At 35.4% G+C, this 16,451-nt stretch overlaps 2 protein-coding genes across 2 annotated transcripts; both read left to right on the top strand.

Annotated features, from left to right (window-relative positions):
- Positions 1-2,379: 2,379 nt before the first annotated feature.
- On the top strand, positions 2,380-8,524 carry LOC145913909 (uncharacterized). The gene is made up of 14 exons (XM_083001682.1): positions 2,380-2,719; positions 2,779-2,948; positions 3,003-3,844; positions 4,002-4,082; positions 4,287-4,358; positions 4,512-4,607; positions 4,703-4,813; positions 5,193-5,300; positions 5,571-5,653; positions 5,735-5,915; positions 6,160-6,300; positions 6,646-6,804; positions 7,136-7,289; positions 7,859-8,524. The coding sequence occupies exons 1-14, from the start codon at positions 2,675-2,677 to the stop codon at positions 7,971-7,973; spliced, it is 2,358 nt and encodes a 785-aa protein (XP_082857808.1). The 5' UTR covers positions 2,380-2,674; the 3' UTR covers positions 7,974-8,524.
- A 1,374-nt stretch (positions 8,525-9,898) lies between these two features.
- Positions 9,899-16,169, top strand: LOC145913930 (kelch-like protein 26). Its single transcript, XM_083001704.1, has 12 exons — positions 9,899-10,177; positions 10,236-10,359; positions 11,215-11,368; positions 11,552-11,769; positions 12,228-12,371; positions 12,425-12,512; positions 12,664-12,755; positions 12,899-13,079; positions 13,731-13,871; positions 14,150-14,305; positions 14,651-14,807; positions 15,392-16,169. Exons 1-12 carry the CDS (start codon positions 10,116-10,118, stop codon positions 15,495-15,497), a joined length of 1,623 nt encoding a protein of 540 aa, XP_082857830.1. The 5' UTR covers positions 9,899-10,115; the 3' UTR covers positions 15,498-16,169.
- The last annotated feature ends 282 nt before the right edge of the window (positions 16,170-16,451 follow it).

Genomic DNA, 16,451 nt, shown 5'->3' with positions numbered 1-16,451 from the left:
TATGTCATAACTATAAGTAAACATCGATTCCCGCTGAAATCCTTAAGGGTAGATATTCTTTGATGTCTGTACTATCTAAAAATAGTAAACTTTTTCGCGGGAAAAAACGCGCGCCCTCTCAAATTTGAAGAATATTAACCATAACCCCCACATTTTTCAACGCTCTGCGCTCGCCGCGAAAGGTAACAAAAAAAATTCCCAGTTAACAAAACTTTGGCCGCTTGTACCTCTGCCATCTTATAAGCCAGCGACTTACTTTTTTCACAAAAAGATAGATCACAGGCTGAACTTTACAACAAAAGAAAAATCAAAAAAAAATTTGCATTAATTTTTGAATATGAATATAATATGTTTGCTATGTCATAACCATAAGTAAACATCGATTCCCGCTGAAATCCTTAAGGGTAGATATTCTTTGGTGTCTGTACTATCTAAAAATAGCAAATACAAATGCAGTTTGTATAGCTACCAGTTATACTAAGATACAGGGAGTTTTACCTGCTGCGCCCTTTCCTTAACAACATCAAGAAATGTTATTGGCCTTGATTTCACCGGTTCCGCCTGTTCAATGAATTTCTAGTGCAAAATATTGCATTTAATTCGGGGAAATCCAGGATAGCCTTGACCGCCACCTCCCGTGATTGGACAGTCCTTTCCACGTGTGTCAGCAGAAGTCGTAGACCTTCATCTGAGAGATGGATCCCATCGTTAAGTAACTGCGATGGGATGTCACCCTCAATAAACTGAAGTTCCACTTCCTCTGCTGACTTCCTCAACTCTTTGTTAAGGGATGCAACGAAACGTGGCTTCTTGGTCGAAGGCAAAATTCCCGTGTGAAAAATCTGTAAAATGAAATAGTGTATACTTAGAAAGCATAGTATTTAAATAACGCATAGTAATGTATAGTATTTCTACATACCTTGGGAAGGATAAAGAGCCTGTACCAATCGGACAAGAGCTTTCATGCGGCCAACAATTCCTTTAATGCCACCATTCATAGAGTTGTCACCTTTCATTGCGAGAACATCATTGGTTCCAAACCCTATGACCACAATTTCGACGTCTTTCACGATCGGAGATGAAGATAGTTCCTGTATTGCATGCTAGATCGTACCACCAGGCATGCTTAAAGCTGCAAAATCAAAAGAAAAAGAATTAGATGGTTTCACCTCATAAGGCGAAACGTATTTCCGAGCATTGCTGTCGGAAATGTACAGCAACCGTTTCCGGCTGCTTTTGACGGGAACCCGCCACATTGTCTGTTCCCCAGATATCCCAAGGCCGTACTTCTCCACTCTTGATGGCTGCAAAAAAAGTAAACGAAGTTAAATTTATACACATTAACAATAAACAATGCTCGAAAAAGAGTTCTTACCTTTGGCTGGGTACAAACATTCAACCAGTTTTCAATGATCGACTTCTCCATAGCTTGTTTCGTAACAATGAATGTCGTATCTTCGCCGTTTGCAATTGGTTTCTCAATGAGAATGAATGACTTTCTGTTTGTGTTTGCTTATATTGAAGAATCTATAATTACCCAATTTGTGCCGATCAGAAAACACGCCGCCCGATCTTGAGCCTCGTAGCCCCCCGATCACTCGGCTCACCGACTTATCAGATACCCCCCCGCCTAATAGGGTCCAGCGTAAAAATAATGTTGCGAAAACAACTGATACGTAACATTCCTTTGTGGCAAACAACTCGAAAACGTAAAATCCCATTAAAATAATAATGCTTTCGGTAATAAATATAATGAATTAGTTTTATAAATAATGTCCGGGCTATTGTTGGCGAGCGCAGAGCGTTGAAAAATGTGGGGGTTATGGTTAATATTCTTCAAATTTGAGAGGGCGCGCGTTTTTTCTCGAGAAAAAGTTTACTATTTTTAGATAGTACAGACATCAAAGAATATCTACCCTTAAGGATTTCAGCGGGAATCGATGTTTACTTATGGTTATGACATAGCAAACATATCATATTCATATTCGAAAATTAATGCAAATTTTTTTTGATTTTTCTTTTGTTGTAAACTTCAGCCTGTGATCTATCTTTGTGTGAAAAAAGTAAGTCGCTACCTCGTAAGGCGGCCGAGTCACGCGCGTTCAAACTTTTGTTAACTGGCGATTTTTTTTTTATCAACTAACATCCCTCTGGTGACAAGCACACTAAAATCGCGCAAGGTGTCAAATTCGCACCAGCAAGTGAAGACGCATCGGTGCCATTTAATCAACAGTAATTTTGACATTCTTTTGTCAACAATGGGGGGCGAAACGAAAAATCCCTGCCTAACTTAATATGCGCATTAACTGTCTTGACCTGAAATATTGTAAAATTGGACAGAAGGGGTTTTCCCACTTTCGCAACAGTCTCCCATGGAAATAAAGAAAGGCGGTCACGTCGAAACAAGTTTGTGCAGCTCTCAAACATGTGTCCATTTTTTCCCCCAATAATATCTTTTTTTCTCTTCACGTGAAGGCCTTTCTGTTGCATTTTATGCGTCTTGTGTGAATTGTTGTTTATTAGTGCTCATTGATTGCCGACGTCGGTCCGACTGCAGAGTTAAATTTGTTAATTTTGTGTTTTGATTCACTATTTTCTGTCCACTGCTGTATATTTTGCTTGTTTGAAAATTCCTCTTGTTGTTGCAACATGATTGAGAAATAATCTCAATGATATGGCTTTTGCTTCTTCGACGGCAGATCAAAAATCGCTTGCCATTGTAAGTACCAGTCTGCAGTATTTTTCTCACATATTCTCAATTTAACCCTTGAATTGCAGTTACGGGAGTTTGATTCAGCCAACATCTTTTGCGATGTTGCACTGTGTGAAGTTGGTCAAGGTACTTTTGGAAAGGTTTTGGTGGTAAAGCACAAAATTTTGGGGTTTGTGGCCGTTAAATGCCTTAAAGTCACTGGTGGAGAGCAAGAGCAAATAATGTTGAAAATTAAGTAAGTTTTACTGTCTTATGCATTGTTGCAAAATTACATGAAACAATGTTTTAGATTTCAGGATGAATACAAGGTTTTACTTCACTTCCACCATGACAACATATCAACAGTGCATGGATATACCAAGTGGCCTGGAGCAATTGGAATTGTAATGCAATTTTATGGAGGTGGAAACCTTAGAGTTCTGCTTTTGAATCACAACATTGAACTGGGACATGGTTTAATTCTTCGCATGGCAACTGAAATAGCATCAGCAGTTGCCTACATTCACAACTGTGGAATCACTAAGCGATTGGTTCACCTAGATTTAAAGTCAGAAAATATTTTCATTACACTCGACCTGCATTGCATACTTGGCGACTTTGGATGTGCCCGGTTGGTCCATCTGACGTCAGGATCAACTGATCCACGCCCTGACCAAGGACAATCACAGGGGTTGACGCTTTACTATGCAGCTCCAGAAAGGCTTTTTCAATATGCAAGACCTAAAAAAGAACATGATGCTTACAGCTGTGGTATCATGTACTTTGAGTTGCTAAGTCGTGAAGAACCATACCAGTCAGAACAAGAGTTTTGGCGCAAAATTAACACTGGACTTCGGCCAGATTGTGAAGCCTTTAAGGAGTTTAAAGAAGCAAGCGATGGTGGCAACAGACAAATAGTTGATGTGATTGAACAGGTGATGATCAAATGTTGGGATCAAGACCCGGATCAACGTCCAGACATGCTAGGTGTCCGTGATGAATTCCAAAAGCTCCTTTCCATACAAGATCCCAGAGTAATATTGCAGCAAGTAGCAAATGCTGCAAGAAACATGCATTTTGTTAATCCAACTGCTACCCACAATCCAACTGTACCACTCAGCCAGTTTTCCACACAAACATGGAAGTTTCATGGTGAGCTCTTTATTATATACTTTACTTTGGTACATACACAGCAATACAAACCATTTTGTGTGCAATGTTGTGTAATGGTATTATTGGTAATTTAAATTTTGAATACCTGATTGTACATTCACTGTTCGTATATATATATTTCTTTCATTATTTTCAGACGTAGGCCTTGAGATTGGTCCGCCAATTGAATATAACATTCAGACCAATGTAGAAAATCAACAATTACCTCAAGTACAAGGCATGTTTCAAACAAAGCATTATTATACATTTCCAAGTTGAGGGTTACAAATGCTACATGTTTTTTTTTTATCTTAACGCAAAGAAAGTCCACAATTGTGTAAGCATAAACATTTTCAACATGCATTGTTTAAGACAAAAGGAAGTCTGTTTTTTTAGTAAAAACTAATTACAACCTTAATATTTAAATAGTTTTGTTTGGTAGATGAATCACAAGTACCAGAAGTTGCAGCATTGCAGATACAACACACAAATGTTGGAACATCCAGAAATGAAGGTTGTTTATTTAACAAATATATTGTATTTTCTTGTTTAAGTTAGCTTTTACATCACTTAAAATAGTATCACAAAACTGTGATTGCAACTAGTATGTAACTTGACAAACCAAAAATTGACACAAATTTTGAAAACAATTGATTTTTAATTAAAGAGAGAAGTGGTGCTCTACTGCAAATGCCACCCAATGAAGGCAACCTTTCAGAGCAGGGTGATGTGCCCCATGGGTCTTTAAGTGGAAGTGAAAATGGTAAATATTTTTTTAACAAACTCACTGTTTAAAGTTTCTGTAGTCTTTTGTTATGGCTAACATGTAGCTTACACCATGAGTATTAATTTCTATAGAGCTGGAAAATGGTCAAAGTATCAGGCCCTTAGATGCTGAACTACAAATTCAACCTAGTGACCAAAACCAGGAAACCGATTCTTTTGTTACCCATTCATCGCAAGAACAAGGTAAGATTGGTGACTTGTGAGTACACTACACGTGTTTTAAGTGTGTGTTTTGTAAACAGAAGACAAAATATAAAATGAAAATTTTTATACGTCTCACCATAACTTGTCGATTTAAACGAGCTTAAACTGATGTATTTCTGGTTGTAATTTTTCTACAACCTATAGGCACTTTTGCCTGGGGTTACAATGAAATAAAAAAAATTTAAACCGAAGTATCAAAGATGTTTTAAATATGATGCCCCTACATATCAGGTAAAAATGACTTTAATGCAACATCAGCTGTGATGTCACTATCCATTAGGTTAAAAGTGTGATGTATGTAACATAAGATGTGCCCATGCTGCCGTGTCATTTTTAAAATGAAACTATTGATTTATAGGTGAAAGAATTGGTGGGGCTGGGATTCAAAACACGCAAAGGGAAGGAAATTCTCTTAATTACTGCTACCAGTCCCACTCATCATACCAAGCAACAAGCAGCGAAAGTGGTAACTGTTTGTGCATGGTTTTATAGTCTAGGATGTGGGATAAAAACTAGACATTATTTTGTTTGCTAAGACATAAAGTGTGTAAGACTTACCTGGGTGCCTGTCATGTGTGCTTTTCTATTTCACTCAATTTATTACTGACATAATGATTTTATATGGGCTTTAAATATTTACCATGTATTTTGTCAAAGTAGAGTTTGCAACAATTGCATAATCATGACCATGTGGGCTCTGCACAATGACATGAGTAGTGTCCTTTGAATTTTAAAGGTTTTCTTGTTGCTGGTGGTGTTTCTTCAGACAGAAGTTGTGTGAAATGGGACGTCACCACAAAACAACATCAACTTTTACCAGTAATGACTCAATATTTGTTGTATTTGGGGATTTTTAAGAAACACACTTGTAATTAGTAAGAAAAAATAATTTTGGTTCAGAACCTACATTCTGCAAGAGCATGGTCAACTTCAGCCAGAGTGCAAAACAGGGTCTTTGTAATGGGTGGAAGTGGTCCAAGCAAAAGTTGTGAGATGTTGAACTTGGAGGAAAGTGAACAATGGGTAAAGGTTGCCGACATGCTGGAAGGTCGAGAGGAGGCTGCATCAGCTGTTGTTGGAGGTGAGTTGTTGGTACATTTAGTAATTTTCTTTAGTAATTCAATGGCTTAAACTTGCATTACAAGTTTTTAGATAGTTTTCTGTTTGTACAAAGACCCTAAATTACAAATCAAATGTTCTTTCTATATTTAATAATTACTGCAATAACTCGGAAGCTTACTGTGTCGGTGATATGCACTTATAACCTTGGACATGCATGCAATATATCACAATTGGAAAACCTTGTTTTCTTTTTGATCTTTCAGATCAAATATATGTCTCAGGATGTTTGGGAAAACATGAAACGTCCTCTTCCTGCTTTGTTTACAACATCACTGAAAACAAATGGAGAGACAGTTTTCACATGTTACAGCCGAGAAAGGGACACGGCATGTGTTCAGTTGGCAGTAAGTGTAAAGTTACTTATCCTCTACGCTGTTTTAAAGTTCTCTGCCCCAAAATGCAAATGATTTTGAACAAGGTGACCGTACTGAAATCCTGCTTTATTATCTCTGTATAAATTGAGCAATGATAACTGTTAGAAAAACCTTTTAAGTTTCTTTTTTAAATTGTACGATAAGCATGGTGACACACTTTAAATATCCTAATTCATAATCATTGTGTACATGGAGCATGTCTTGAGATTTAAAAACATCGAAGTGTAGTTTAAACACCTGGAGAATTTTTTTTGATAATTTCGTGTTTCGTTGTAAATGCTATATAACTGATATTGAACTTTTAAATCGCTTTAGATGGGGTTTACTGCATAGGAGGTCGCCATGGCAAGCGTCGCATGCAGTCTTGTGAATTTCATGATCTGCGAGCAAAAGCATCATCTAGAATTGCTTCTCTTAATTATGCAAGATATGCCTTTGCGTGTGTGGAAGTTGGAGAGATGATCTATGCAATTGGTCAGTGGTGATGGTTTTAGAATAGTCATGTAGTAGGCATGGTTTGTTTGTTTGCAGATCCTGTTTGCTGACCCGTTAACCTCTTTATCACTGTCCATACTATTTTAACTTTTGCTTATTTAGTTTATTTATCTAGAAGTCCTTTGTGCAAAGTGAAATCGATTTAATTGCTTTTTATTGGTACTAGTAACTTTATTGATAAAGTAAGTGTATGTCTTAAGTTATTGTATAGTTATGATAGTAATTTACACTTGATTTGATTTAAGTATCCCACAAATATTTCCTTGAACAAAAGCAGAACCAAAAGAGCCTCATTTTTTTTATCTGACAGGAGGTTTGGGTGATGCTTTGTTCCCTCTGTCAACTGTGGAACAATACGAACCTCGAGTTAACAAATGGGAAAATGTTTCTTCTCTTCAAATTCTTCGTTACAATCACTCTGCTTGCGTTGTTGATGGGAAGATTTATGTTGTGGGTGGGCGAAGGTAAGTTTTGCATGAATTATCGAAGTTCTGTTTGTTTCTCATATTGGAAGGCAACTCTGGCAATATGCAAATCTGAGAAGAGATTAAAAAATTGTAAATGAGTATGACACGATGCAAGATTCAATAGCAAATAAAGTCACATAGCAATGTTAATTTTAAATTCCATTACAACTGCAAGAAATGTTCTTCAGGATATTAGAAACAGTTTCCATGTTAGGTTGGTATATTTGAAAAGGCACAAAGTGTTACCTTCTACTTATTTATACATATATATATCTAGCAATAAATTGTTTTTACTTCATGAAATCTACCTAATCAGCAACACTCAAATAGATTGAATAAGAACTGAAGATGCTTTATTAAAAAGCGAAACATGTTTTATAAAATCAGAAGCGTGGACACAAAGTTGTTCTAGTAACATTTATATGTATCTAGATAGCTCTTCTCTTGCAATTTTCGAAGTTAATTTAAAGTTGGTACATGTGTTAAATTTACTATGAGTCTAAAATGCAACAAAAATATAACACAACATAATGTTTGTTGGTTCTCACACTTCATTTGTATTTTAGAAACATTATATACCCACTCAATTCGGTTGAAGTTTACAATCCTGCTTATGGGGTCTGGACACCATCTTTCTCCTTGCAAAAATCAGTATATGGTGCAACTGTGGTTTCGGTTTAAAATGTTTTTTTTACATTTTAATGACTTTTATATGAAACAAACAAAAGTGTCAAATGTGAAGTTTGTAAACAAAAAAAATGTAGCTTTTTTTGATAAATATTCAACATTTCGGATTCGCTGTGCCTTGCTAGTTCGAATGCCCGACGTTCACAAAACTGATCATATTACGCAACCCACTGCCATGCGATGATGTTTTGAGCTGTGGTGACCGACAAACCCAGTTTCAATATTTTTAGTAATTCGGCCTACCTGCTCTTATTATTTGGTAGCAGCTATTCCTTCTCGCCTCATTGTGCTCAGTGTCCATATTCTTAAAGTAAGAAAATCAGACAAAAGCTAACAGTCAATCACGTTTGCCTGTCTTCAGATCCTTTACGTGAGGAAGTCCTCTCACATTTGCGCCTGACTCAATCAACCTTTTGTCGGTACCTATGCTTTTTTATGTTCAATGTCCATATGCGTAACAACTTTGCGTGCAAAATAAAAACGTTTTTTTTAAAAAAAAGGGCGTCACAAGGACCCAATGGTGCACTTTGGTAGCTATCACTAATAGAAACGGTTGGATGTGTTTGTAGTCCATGAAAATATTGAAGATAGTTCGTAATGGGGGAGGTCCCAAATACAACGCAAATATCGCATTACTTTTCAAAACCACTTGCATTGCAAACATTTACACTGCCTAATTACTGGAATATTTTATTGTTTGTTGCATAACATTCATCGCCTAAACCACCCGCGAAAACTTGTGTACTTTGGAATACAAAAGTCAGTCTTTATAAAGAGTGCCAAAGGATAATTCAATTCGTAGACATAAGACGGATTCCGCACATTTGATGTTACAATGATGTAGGTCTTTGAAAAGGAAATAAATTACAGAAGCGTGACACCCCAGCTGTGAGTTTGAAATATAAGTATGTAGCACACCTTTCTTCAGAGTTAAAAACATAGAGTTGTCATGTGTGATATTGGTACCACGACATTCCTGGGAACACAATGCAAAAACAAGTATTGTAAACAAAATATTTGTGTGTTGCGATGCTCGGAAATTTGTTTTCTCGTTTCATGGCCGCGAGAGCATGCAGTCTGGTGCAGCTAAAGTTCGGCCAGGTTAGGAACCCCTATAAAATATTTGATTTTGAATTTTAAAAATTCAGATTATTTTCTTTACAATTCGAACGGAATTGAAGATACAATTAAATGATTTGTCAGACAAATTTAATTCATATTTTTGTCGAGTTCTACCGTAGCCTCGATCGTTACTGATCGAAGTTATTTGGTTCTTGTTTTTGTTGTAAAAAACATCGATAAATGATGCCAAATACGACTCATATAATTTTTGTTCCTTTATCAAAACCAGTTATTTTAGGCCCCTCTATGTTTCCTCGCTTTGGTTAGTTAGGTCAGCAATAGTTCCCTGTTTGACTTTTGATAACATAAACAACCGAGCTATAAATTAACTTCATTTCAAGGATCGTTGCGATTGTCTCTTTACGTAGCTTCTGGCTCAAGTATGATGTAAACTTTGTTGATCAGTAACTGAGATCCCAGCACATCCAGTAGGTCGCAACCATTTATTAATCTTCAGAAACGTTAATCAGACCTTTCCAATCATATCCAACATTTCGACCGGAGCCTATATAGAACGGCCGAATATTAATCATAGCCGTAAAAAAAGTTACGGTTGAATAATCAAAACTAATATTTATCACAACAATCATCGTTTTTTATAATATTTTCTTGAAGTTCGTGGAAATGTTCACAACATCAAAAATTATGGAAAGAAATGTGTTCGAAGTATAGCGCCCCCTCAGGGCGCTATGTACTAAACACAACACGGTGTTTCCCCTTTAAACGGACTTTAGTTTTGTGTGTGAAAGCAAAGAACACTACGTGTGTATGAAGTGACGTGAAACTCTGCGAATATTGTGACATGCAGGATGAGTCAAACAACAGGAATTTGTGGATTTCATATCAATTTAAACAAAGAAAACTTGTTATTTTGTATTTTAATGTTTTTCATCATTTTTAATTAGCGTATGTGCAAAAAACATAAACTGACGAATTGCAAAACAGAGTTTTTGACCTTTTCATGTTGCACTGCATTGACCTATCCATTGTCAGTTTTTGTATATTTTTATAATCATGAGGCCGACACAGGAAGCAATAAACTTGCATCACCAGAAAGTTATGAACTTCCTAAACAAGTAAGACTGTGTTAAGTGTTATGAATAGTCACCAAGTTACTATTTTCCACTGTTTTAGTGACAGAACAGGTGCCAAACGATTTTGCAACAGAACACTTTGCTCCCAAGGAGAAAACTATTCAATTCACGATGCTGTTGTTTGTTCTACATCAGATTATTTTGATACTTTATTTGGTGTTGAGGTAAGTGATTTGTATGTAAAAATGTCATAATCAAAGGTTGTATAAGTTTTACTATTTGTAAAATTATGGATATATAACTGTTGCAAAAGTAATTTTAATGTGTCTGCTAGATTAGATCCTTGCTTTATTCACCGAGTAACCTGAAAGTAATGAATCACTTCATCACATTTGTTCATGTTAACAATATGTTTAAATATGATTTGGTAATACAAAAATCTGTGCATAAATGCTGTTTTACACATTTTTAAAGTACTCATGTGACCTGCAGACAGATGACCACTGTTTCGACCTACATGGTCTCATCACGAACTTTATTCTCTTAATTTGGCACTCTCTTAAAAAGATTGACTTTTGTATTCATAAATGCACACTAGCTTTCGTGAGTACCTCTCGCTTCATCAGGTGTAAAAAAGTTCTTAGATATATCAAGACTGTTACTTCATGTTTAATAATTTAATGGTCTCAACAGTGCAGCTTGATGTGACTCTTTCAGATGACTTTGCGAACCGAACAGCTAGACAAAGACTTCCCCTTTGTGGTGACAAAATACAATGACCATTATCCTCATAGAGGAAACAAGGTGGAAACATTATGGCCAAGCAAATGCTCAACCATTAGTGCCACCAGGCCCTGTGTCACATTAGTCATATATATAAGCAAAGTGGAGATACACACCTAGGTGCACTGATGAGATCTTGTAGGTCAAAACAATGGCCATATGTATGCTGCTCACAGAAATCATATTATTGGCTCCAATTTGCTTCATATCAAAAGTATTTTTGATAAATGCCATCTAAATATAATATGACCACTTTGTTTGTGTTGCAAGTCTCTTGTATTTATTCCTTTTCACAGATGAAGGAGAAATACTCGGAGGTTGTTAAAGTGGACAACATTCCACCAAAAAGACTGCAAAGTGTATTGGATTATATTTACACGGGTGATATTGAAGTAACAGAAGAAAATGTGTTGGAAGTTTTGGAAGATGCTGATTATACACAGATGGCTGGTTTGTTATCCTAATTTCAAGTGCAATATTTTTCTCTTATGAATCATTTTGTGTTATGTGTATATTCTGATTTAATTGTTTGGCAGCCATGGTCATCAATCAAAAGTGAAGATGTGGCTTTGTCAGCTGAAATTAATTTTGCTTGTAAAGAGATTTGTTAATCTGGTTATATTTGTGTTTCAGAGTTGAAACTATTTTGCAGTCAAGTTCTTCTTGAGATCATTTCAACTGACAACTGCTTAAAGCTTAGAGCTTATGCTACTCGGTTTAATCTTGATGATTTGAAAGAGAAAATAAACCAAATGATTGTTGCTAATATTGCAACAGTTGTAAAACATGAGGATTTTATGCAACTTGATGTTGGTGACATATCTGCATTTATCACACAGAAGAACAAAGGGGTAATAACTTTTTATGTATGTTTTTTTATGTATTTGTTCCATCTTTATATTGTAAAGATTCACTTGTTTTTGCCGATTTATCTGTAAGTTTTTTTGTACTCGTTTTTATATGATGTTCTTTGGGTTTTTTGTATTGATAAGCACCAAAATGTTACATTGGTCAATATGTTTTGTACAAAATTTCTTTGTGCGTAAATTACTGATAGGATCATTATTTATTGTCACAGTAAGTTTGTCAATGCTTTTCATACCATGCAGCACAGACTTGGTGAAAGAAACTTTTAGTTGAAATGCTCTTTGCATTTAAATTAATGGAAAGAATTTTTCTCACAGATCGGTGGCTATAGATTTTACAAGTTATGTTAAATGCTAGAAATGACACAGCAACCAAGTGCAAGCAAATGTGTTATCAGATAAATATAACTATGTGGATAATACACAATGTTTGTTGAATGTAGATTGAAGAAGCGGTTTTTACTGGGATGGTTCAATGGGTCAATTTCAATCCTTCCCATCGAGAGGATTTGTTTGTGAATCTTTTCTCACAACTTGATCTTTCATCTATTTCCAATCACTTTCTTGCAACTACAGTTAGAAATGAGGTAAATATATTGCTGTGGTTTATGAAATTTTAGGAAATTATTCTATTTTGCAGCACCTTGTGAGGAAACACAGTGACTGTTGCATTGCAGTAATGGATGCTTCATTTGGAAGATTTCCTCGAATGTGGAATGATCAACGTGGTACAAATAATGCTATAATTCTGTGTTTACTATAAATCAAAATTTATTTTTTATTTGCACAACAAAAAATAGGAATGCTAACATTCATACATAAGCACAAAGAAATCTTGCCGGCTACCATTGATGCTCACTGTGTTAACATTTATTTTAGATTTGTCTGGTTTTCTTGTTATTGGCGGTAAAGGATCAGAAAGAAATTGTATAAAGTATAACATCCAAACAAAACAACATGAAAATTTGCCAGTATGTTTTATTTTTTCAGATTTATTTAGTTTGTTACATTTTTTGTATACGAACATTTTTTGTGAGAAATAAAAAAAAATATGTGAAGTACTTATGTGTTATCTATTATATCATGTTGTTTAAACATCACAAAACTATTTCAGACACTAAATACTGGCAGAGCATATGCATCAGCAACCAAAATAGAAAATTTTGTTTATGTGTTGGGTGGAAATAAAGCTACATCAAGTTGTGAGATGATGAACTTGGATGAATATAATGACTGGATAAAAATTGCTGATATGTTGGAAAATCGAAGTGAAGTTGCATCAGCAGTTGTTCAAGGTCAGTCAAAGTTTTATCAATGCTCAGAAACACTAAACTTTTAGAATAATTTTTATATCTGGATATCCCCATTAATTGTTGCTGCTAAACTTTATTGTCGTTGTCAATATACCATAAAAGTTTACATTTGGGCTTGTGTTGGGTTTTAAACCTTAAAAGTATTAACAGCAAAATTTATTATATTTATTTAGCATGGCCACGTGTTATATATACTTTGTCACATCATAAAAAGCTATTTCTCTGGGTTAAAACTTTGTTGTAATTAACACAATATATATTTTCCTATATATGCAAAAAAAAGATTATTTTAGATATTCTGCGAATCAACACTCGAGAAATTTTTTAAAGGTAGTTGCCCTTGTAATCTTTTAAACAGGCGCAAGATACAAACTTGCATTCTACTTTAAAAGTCACTGATTTTTTTCCTCAATCTGTCTGCAGAACCACTAAAAGTTACACCGTGATTATAAATTGACTTGCTTGTAATGTTTTCTCCGTATGCCATTTCAAGACATTAATGAATGAGTTTACCTCATGTACAACTTTATCTGATTCAGTGAAGAACAATTTTGGATGTTTTTAAATAAAACCAATAGCCTTAACAAAAAAAAATCGTTTTCTTCCGGCTGTGATTGGCTTGTTTTGTTGTAGATTGCATATATCTCACTGGTGGTTATACAAAAAATGGGATAGTTGCATCGTGTTTGGTTTATGACATCAAGGAGAACAGATGGAGAAACTGTTTTAAAATGTTACAACGAAGATGTGCACACGAAATGTGTTCAATCAACAGTAAGATCATGTACTTAACAGACTTTTTATTTATATCGGCCTTTCAATCTTCCATGTTTGATTTGGCATGAAAAAACATACTTTTCTTAAGAAGCCTTTTAAGGATTTTTATTTTCGTTTAAAGACACAGAACGTTTAAAAAAAGCCGAATTAAACATTGTTTTGGTCGCTTTATTTACACTAAACGAGACAAGAACTGATATGTGTATAAATTAATACATGGATGTGGTGTGTGCTGACAGGAAAATTAAGTTTTAAACGGGGAAATACTTTTTTAGATGTCTTGTACTGTATTGGTGGCTATGATGGTGAATCATTAGGTTTTTGTGAAAGTTACGATCCCCGTTCAAGCAGTTCCACGAAAATCGCTTCTCTCACTGAAGCAAGATGTCTTTTCGCATGCGTTGAAACTGAAGGGAAGATATATGCAATAGGTTGGTGCAAATATACTTGGTAACCGTTCTAATATACTTTCTTCCTGCCCGCGGTGTTGATCTGCAATACATTTAGGATAAATTTAAAGTACTTTTGGTTCTCAAAATTCGGTTGGTTGGCAAAAGTTTAAATGTAACATGTATATCTGGTACAGTTAAGCATTACAAATGACCTAAACCACGTAGTAAATTCCCTTTTAATTAAACATGGACCTTGGGTGGCAAAAATAATTGAGTGGATTAAGTACACACTGCTGAATTTAAGTTTCTGTATTTTGAACAATTTTCATTTTTATGTGAAACAGAAAGTTAAGAACTGCAATAAGCCAAGTTTTAATCTAACAGGAGGTCGTGGTCGTAATCTTGACCTCCTGCAAACAGTTGAAGAATACGAACCCAGAGCTAACAAATGGAAATATGTTTCTCCTCTCCTTAATCGTCGTTTCCTTCACTCTGCTTGTGTTCTTGATGGAAAGATTTATGTAGTTGGTGGCGAACAATCGTAAGTTTCAGATTCATTACACATATAAGAATTGGGTTATAGTAACTTTTTCTTCATCAGGCATTAGGTGCAAGTTTTTCAATATCCACCCTTTATCATTTTAATACAGTCCTGCCAAGCGGGCGTGTGCTATGCAATATAATATAACTGTTACGAACCATAGGTATGATTTTCTTTGATGTTTCAAGTGTACGTACTAACCAATGTGAGGCCAATAATATGAATTGTGTAAGCTGCAGACAGATGGCCACTGTTTCGACCTAAAAAGTCTCATCAGTGCAGCTGGTGTCCAAACGGCCAAGCAAAGACTTCCACTTTTTAGGTCGAAACAGTGGCCATCTGTCTGCAGCTTATACAATGTACTTACTAACTTATAGCACAATTCCTTAAAATAAATTCCTGAGTTACAGCTATGAATTGGAGTGTAAAACAGATGTAATGTTTCTGAGTGGAAGTTTTTCCCGTTCTCAAAAGACTTTATTTACCTATTGCTGAATTGAAACGAGCTTTTTATCTAGCCATGGTTTCATTGAACTATAGTTACATGCTAAATCCGTGTTTTTCACAAAAGACATGTTTTTAAGAGATGTAAGGAATTCAGTTGATGTTTATGATCCGACTACAGATGTCTGGACACATTGTTTCAATCTTCAGAAAGGTGTTTATGAAGCGTCTGTTATTGCGGTTTAGATCACATTTCATGGATGGCTTGCAAAATTGACGTAAAAACGAACAAAACCTGAATTTATTGTTTCTTAGTATATTAACCCTACTTTTTAGCAAAATGTCCCCAAACCATAAACAATAATTTTAAAACTAAATTATCATTGATAATGTATGCCAAAATGTTGCTTGGGTTTAAATAATGTGTTGCTTGTTTGTTGTAGGCTTACTTCGGGCGTATGTGTTTTGTACTAATTTCGACTAACAATATTGATTACACGTATTTTGCGATTTTAGTTTTCTTGTATTTCTCTTTTCAGTAAAAAAAAAAGTACATTTAAACCACGATCAATTTTTGTATTTTTTATTCTTACTGCGACTTTTAACTTGTTCCACTTCTTCGTAGTCTCCTTGGATGCGTTATCGCAGCAATTATCTCATACCTTTTGGTCTCACAGATCATAGTTTTTGGCATATGGTACAACTTTCAAGAGAGATACACCACAAGAATGAGTGATGCACATGCCTAGAAATTGAAACATTACCTGAACTTGTTCTTTGTATATGTGTCAAGAAATCCCCCAAAAATTGTAGAATGAAATATCTGTAGCTGTAAAATATTGCTCCGTATCGAAACCACAAATTAACACAACACCAGACCAAGGTGACCTATTGTCAAATACAATTTTTATGACAGGACCACTGTTTCGACCTTATAGTTCTCATCAGTGCAGCTATGATGTTATCGCAGTAATTATCTCATATCTTTCGGCCTCACAGATTGTAACTTACAAAGCAGTCCAGACCACGGTTTTGGTTTCAGACCGACCTTTGAACATTGGTGCAGGGACCTGCAGCTAGCTTTGTGTCAGACTGAGACTAGTTTGTCTTTAGTTGTTGTCGGATTTTTTTCCAATGGAAGACTGTCAACATCATCCATTCCGGACAATTCAAGGGTTTCCCCAGCAGTTGCGCATCACT

This window comes from Ascidia mentula, chromosome 1 (assembly GCF_947561715.1).
Source record: "Ascidia mentula chromosome 1, kaAscMent1.1, whole genome shotgun sequence".
In the NCBI taxonomy this organism is placed as follows: Eukaryota; Metazoa; Chordata; class Ascidiacea; order Phlebobranchia; family Ascidiidae; genus Ascidia; species Ascidia mentula.
Note: the sequence above shows the minus strand (reverse complement) of the source record. Positions and strands in the feature narration are given on the sequence as shown.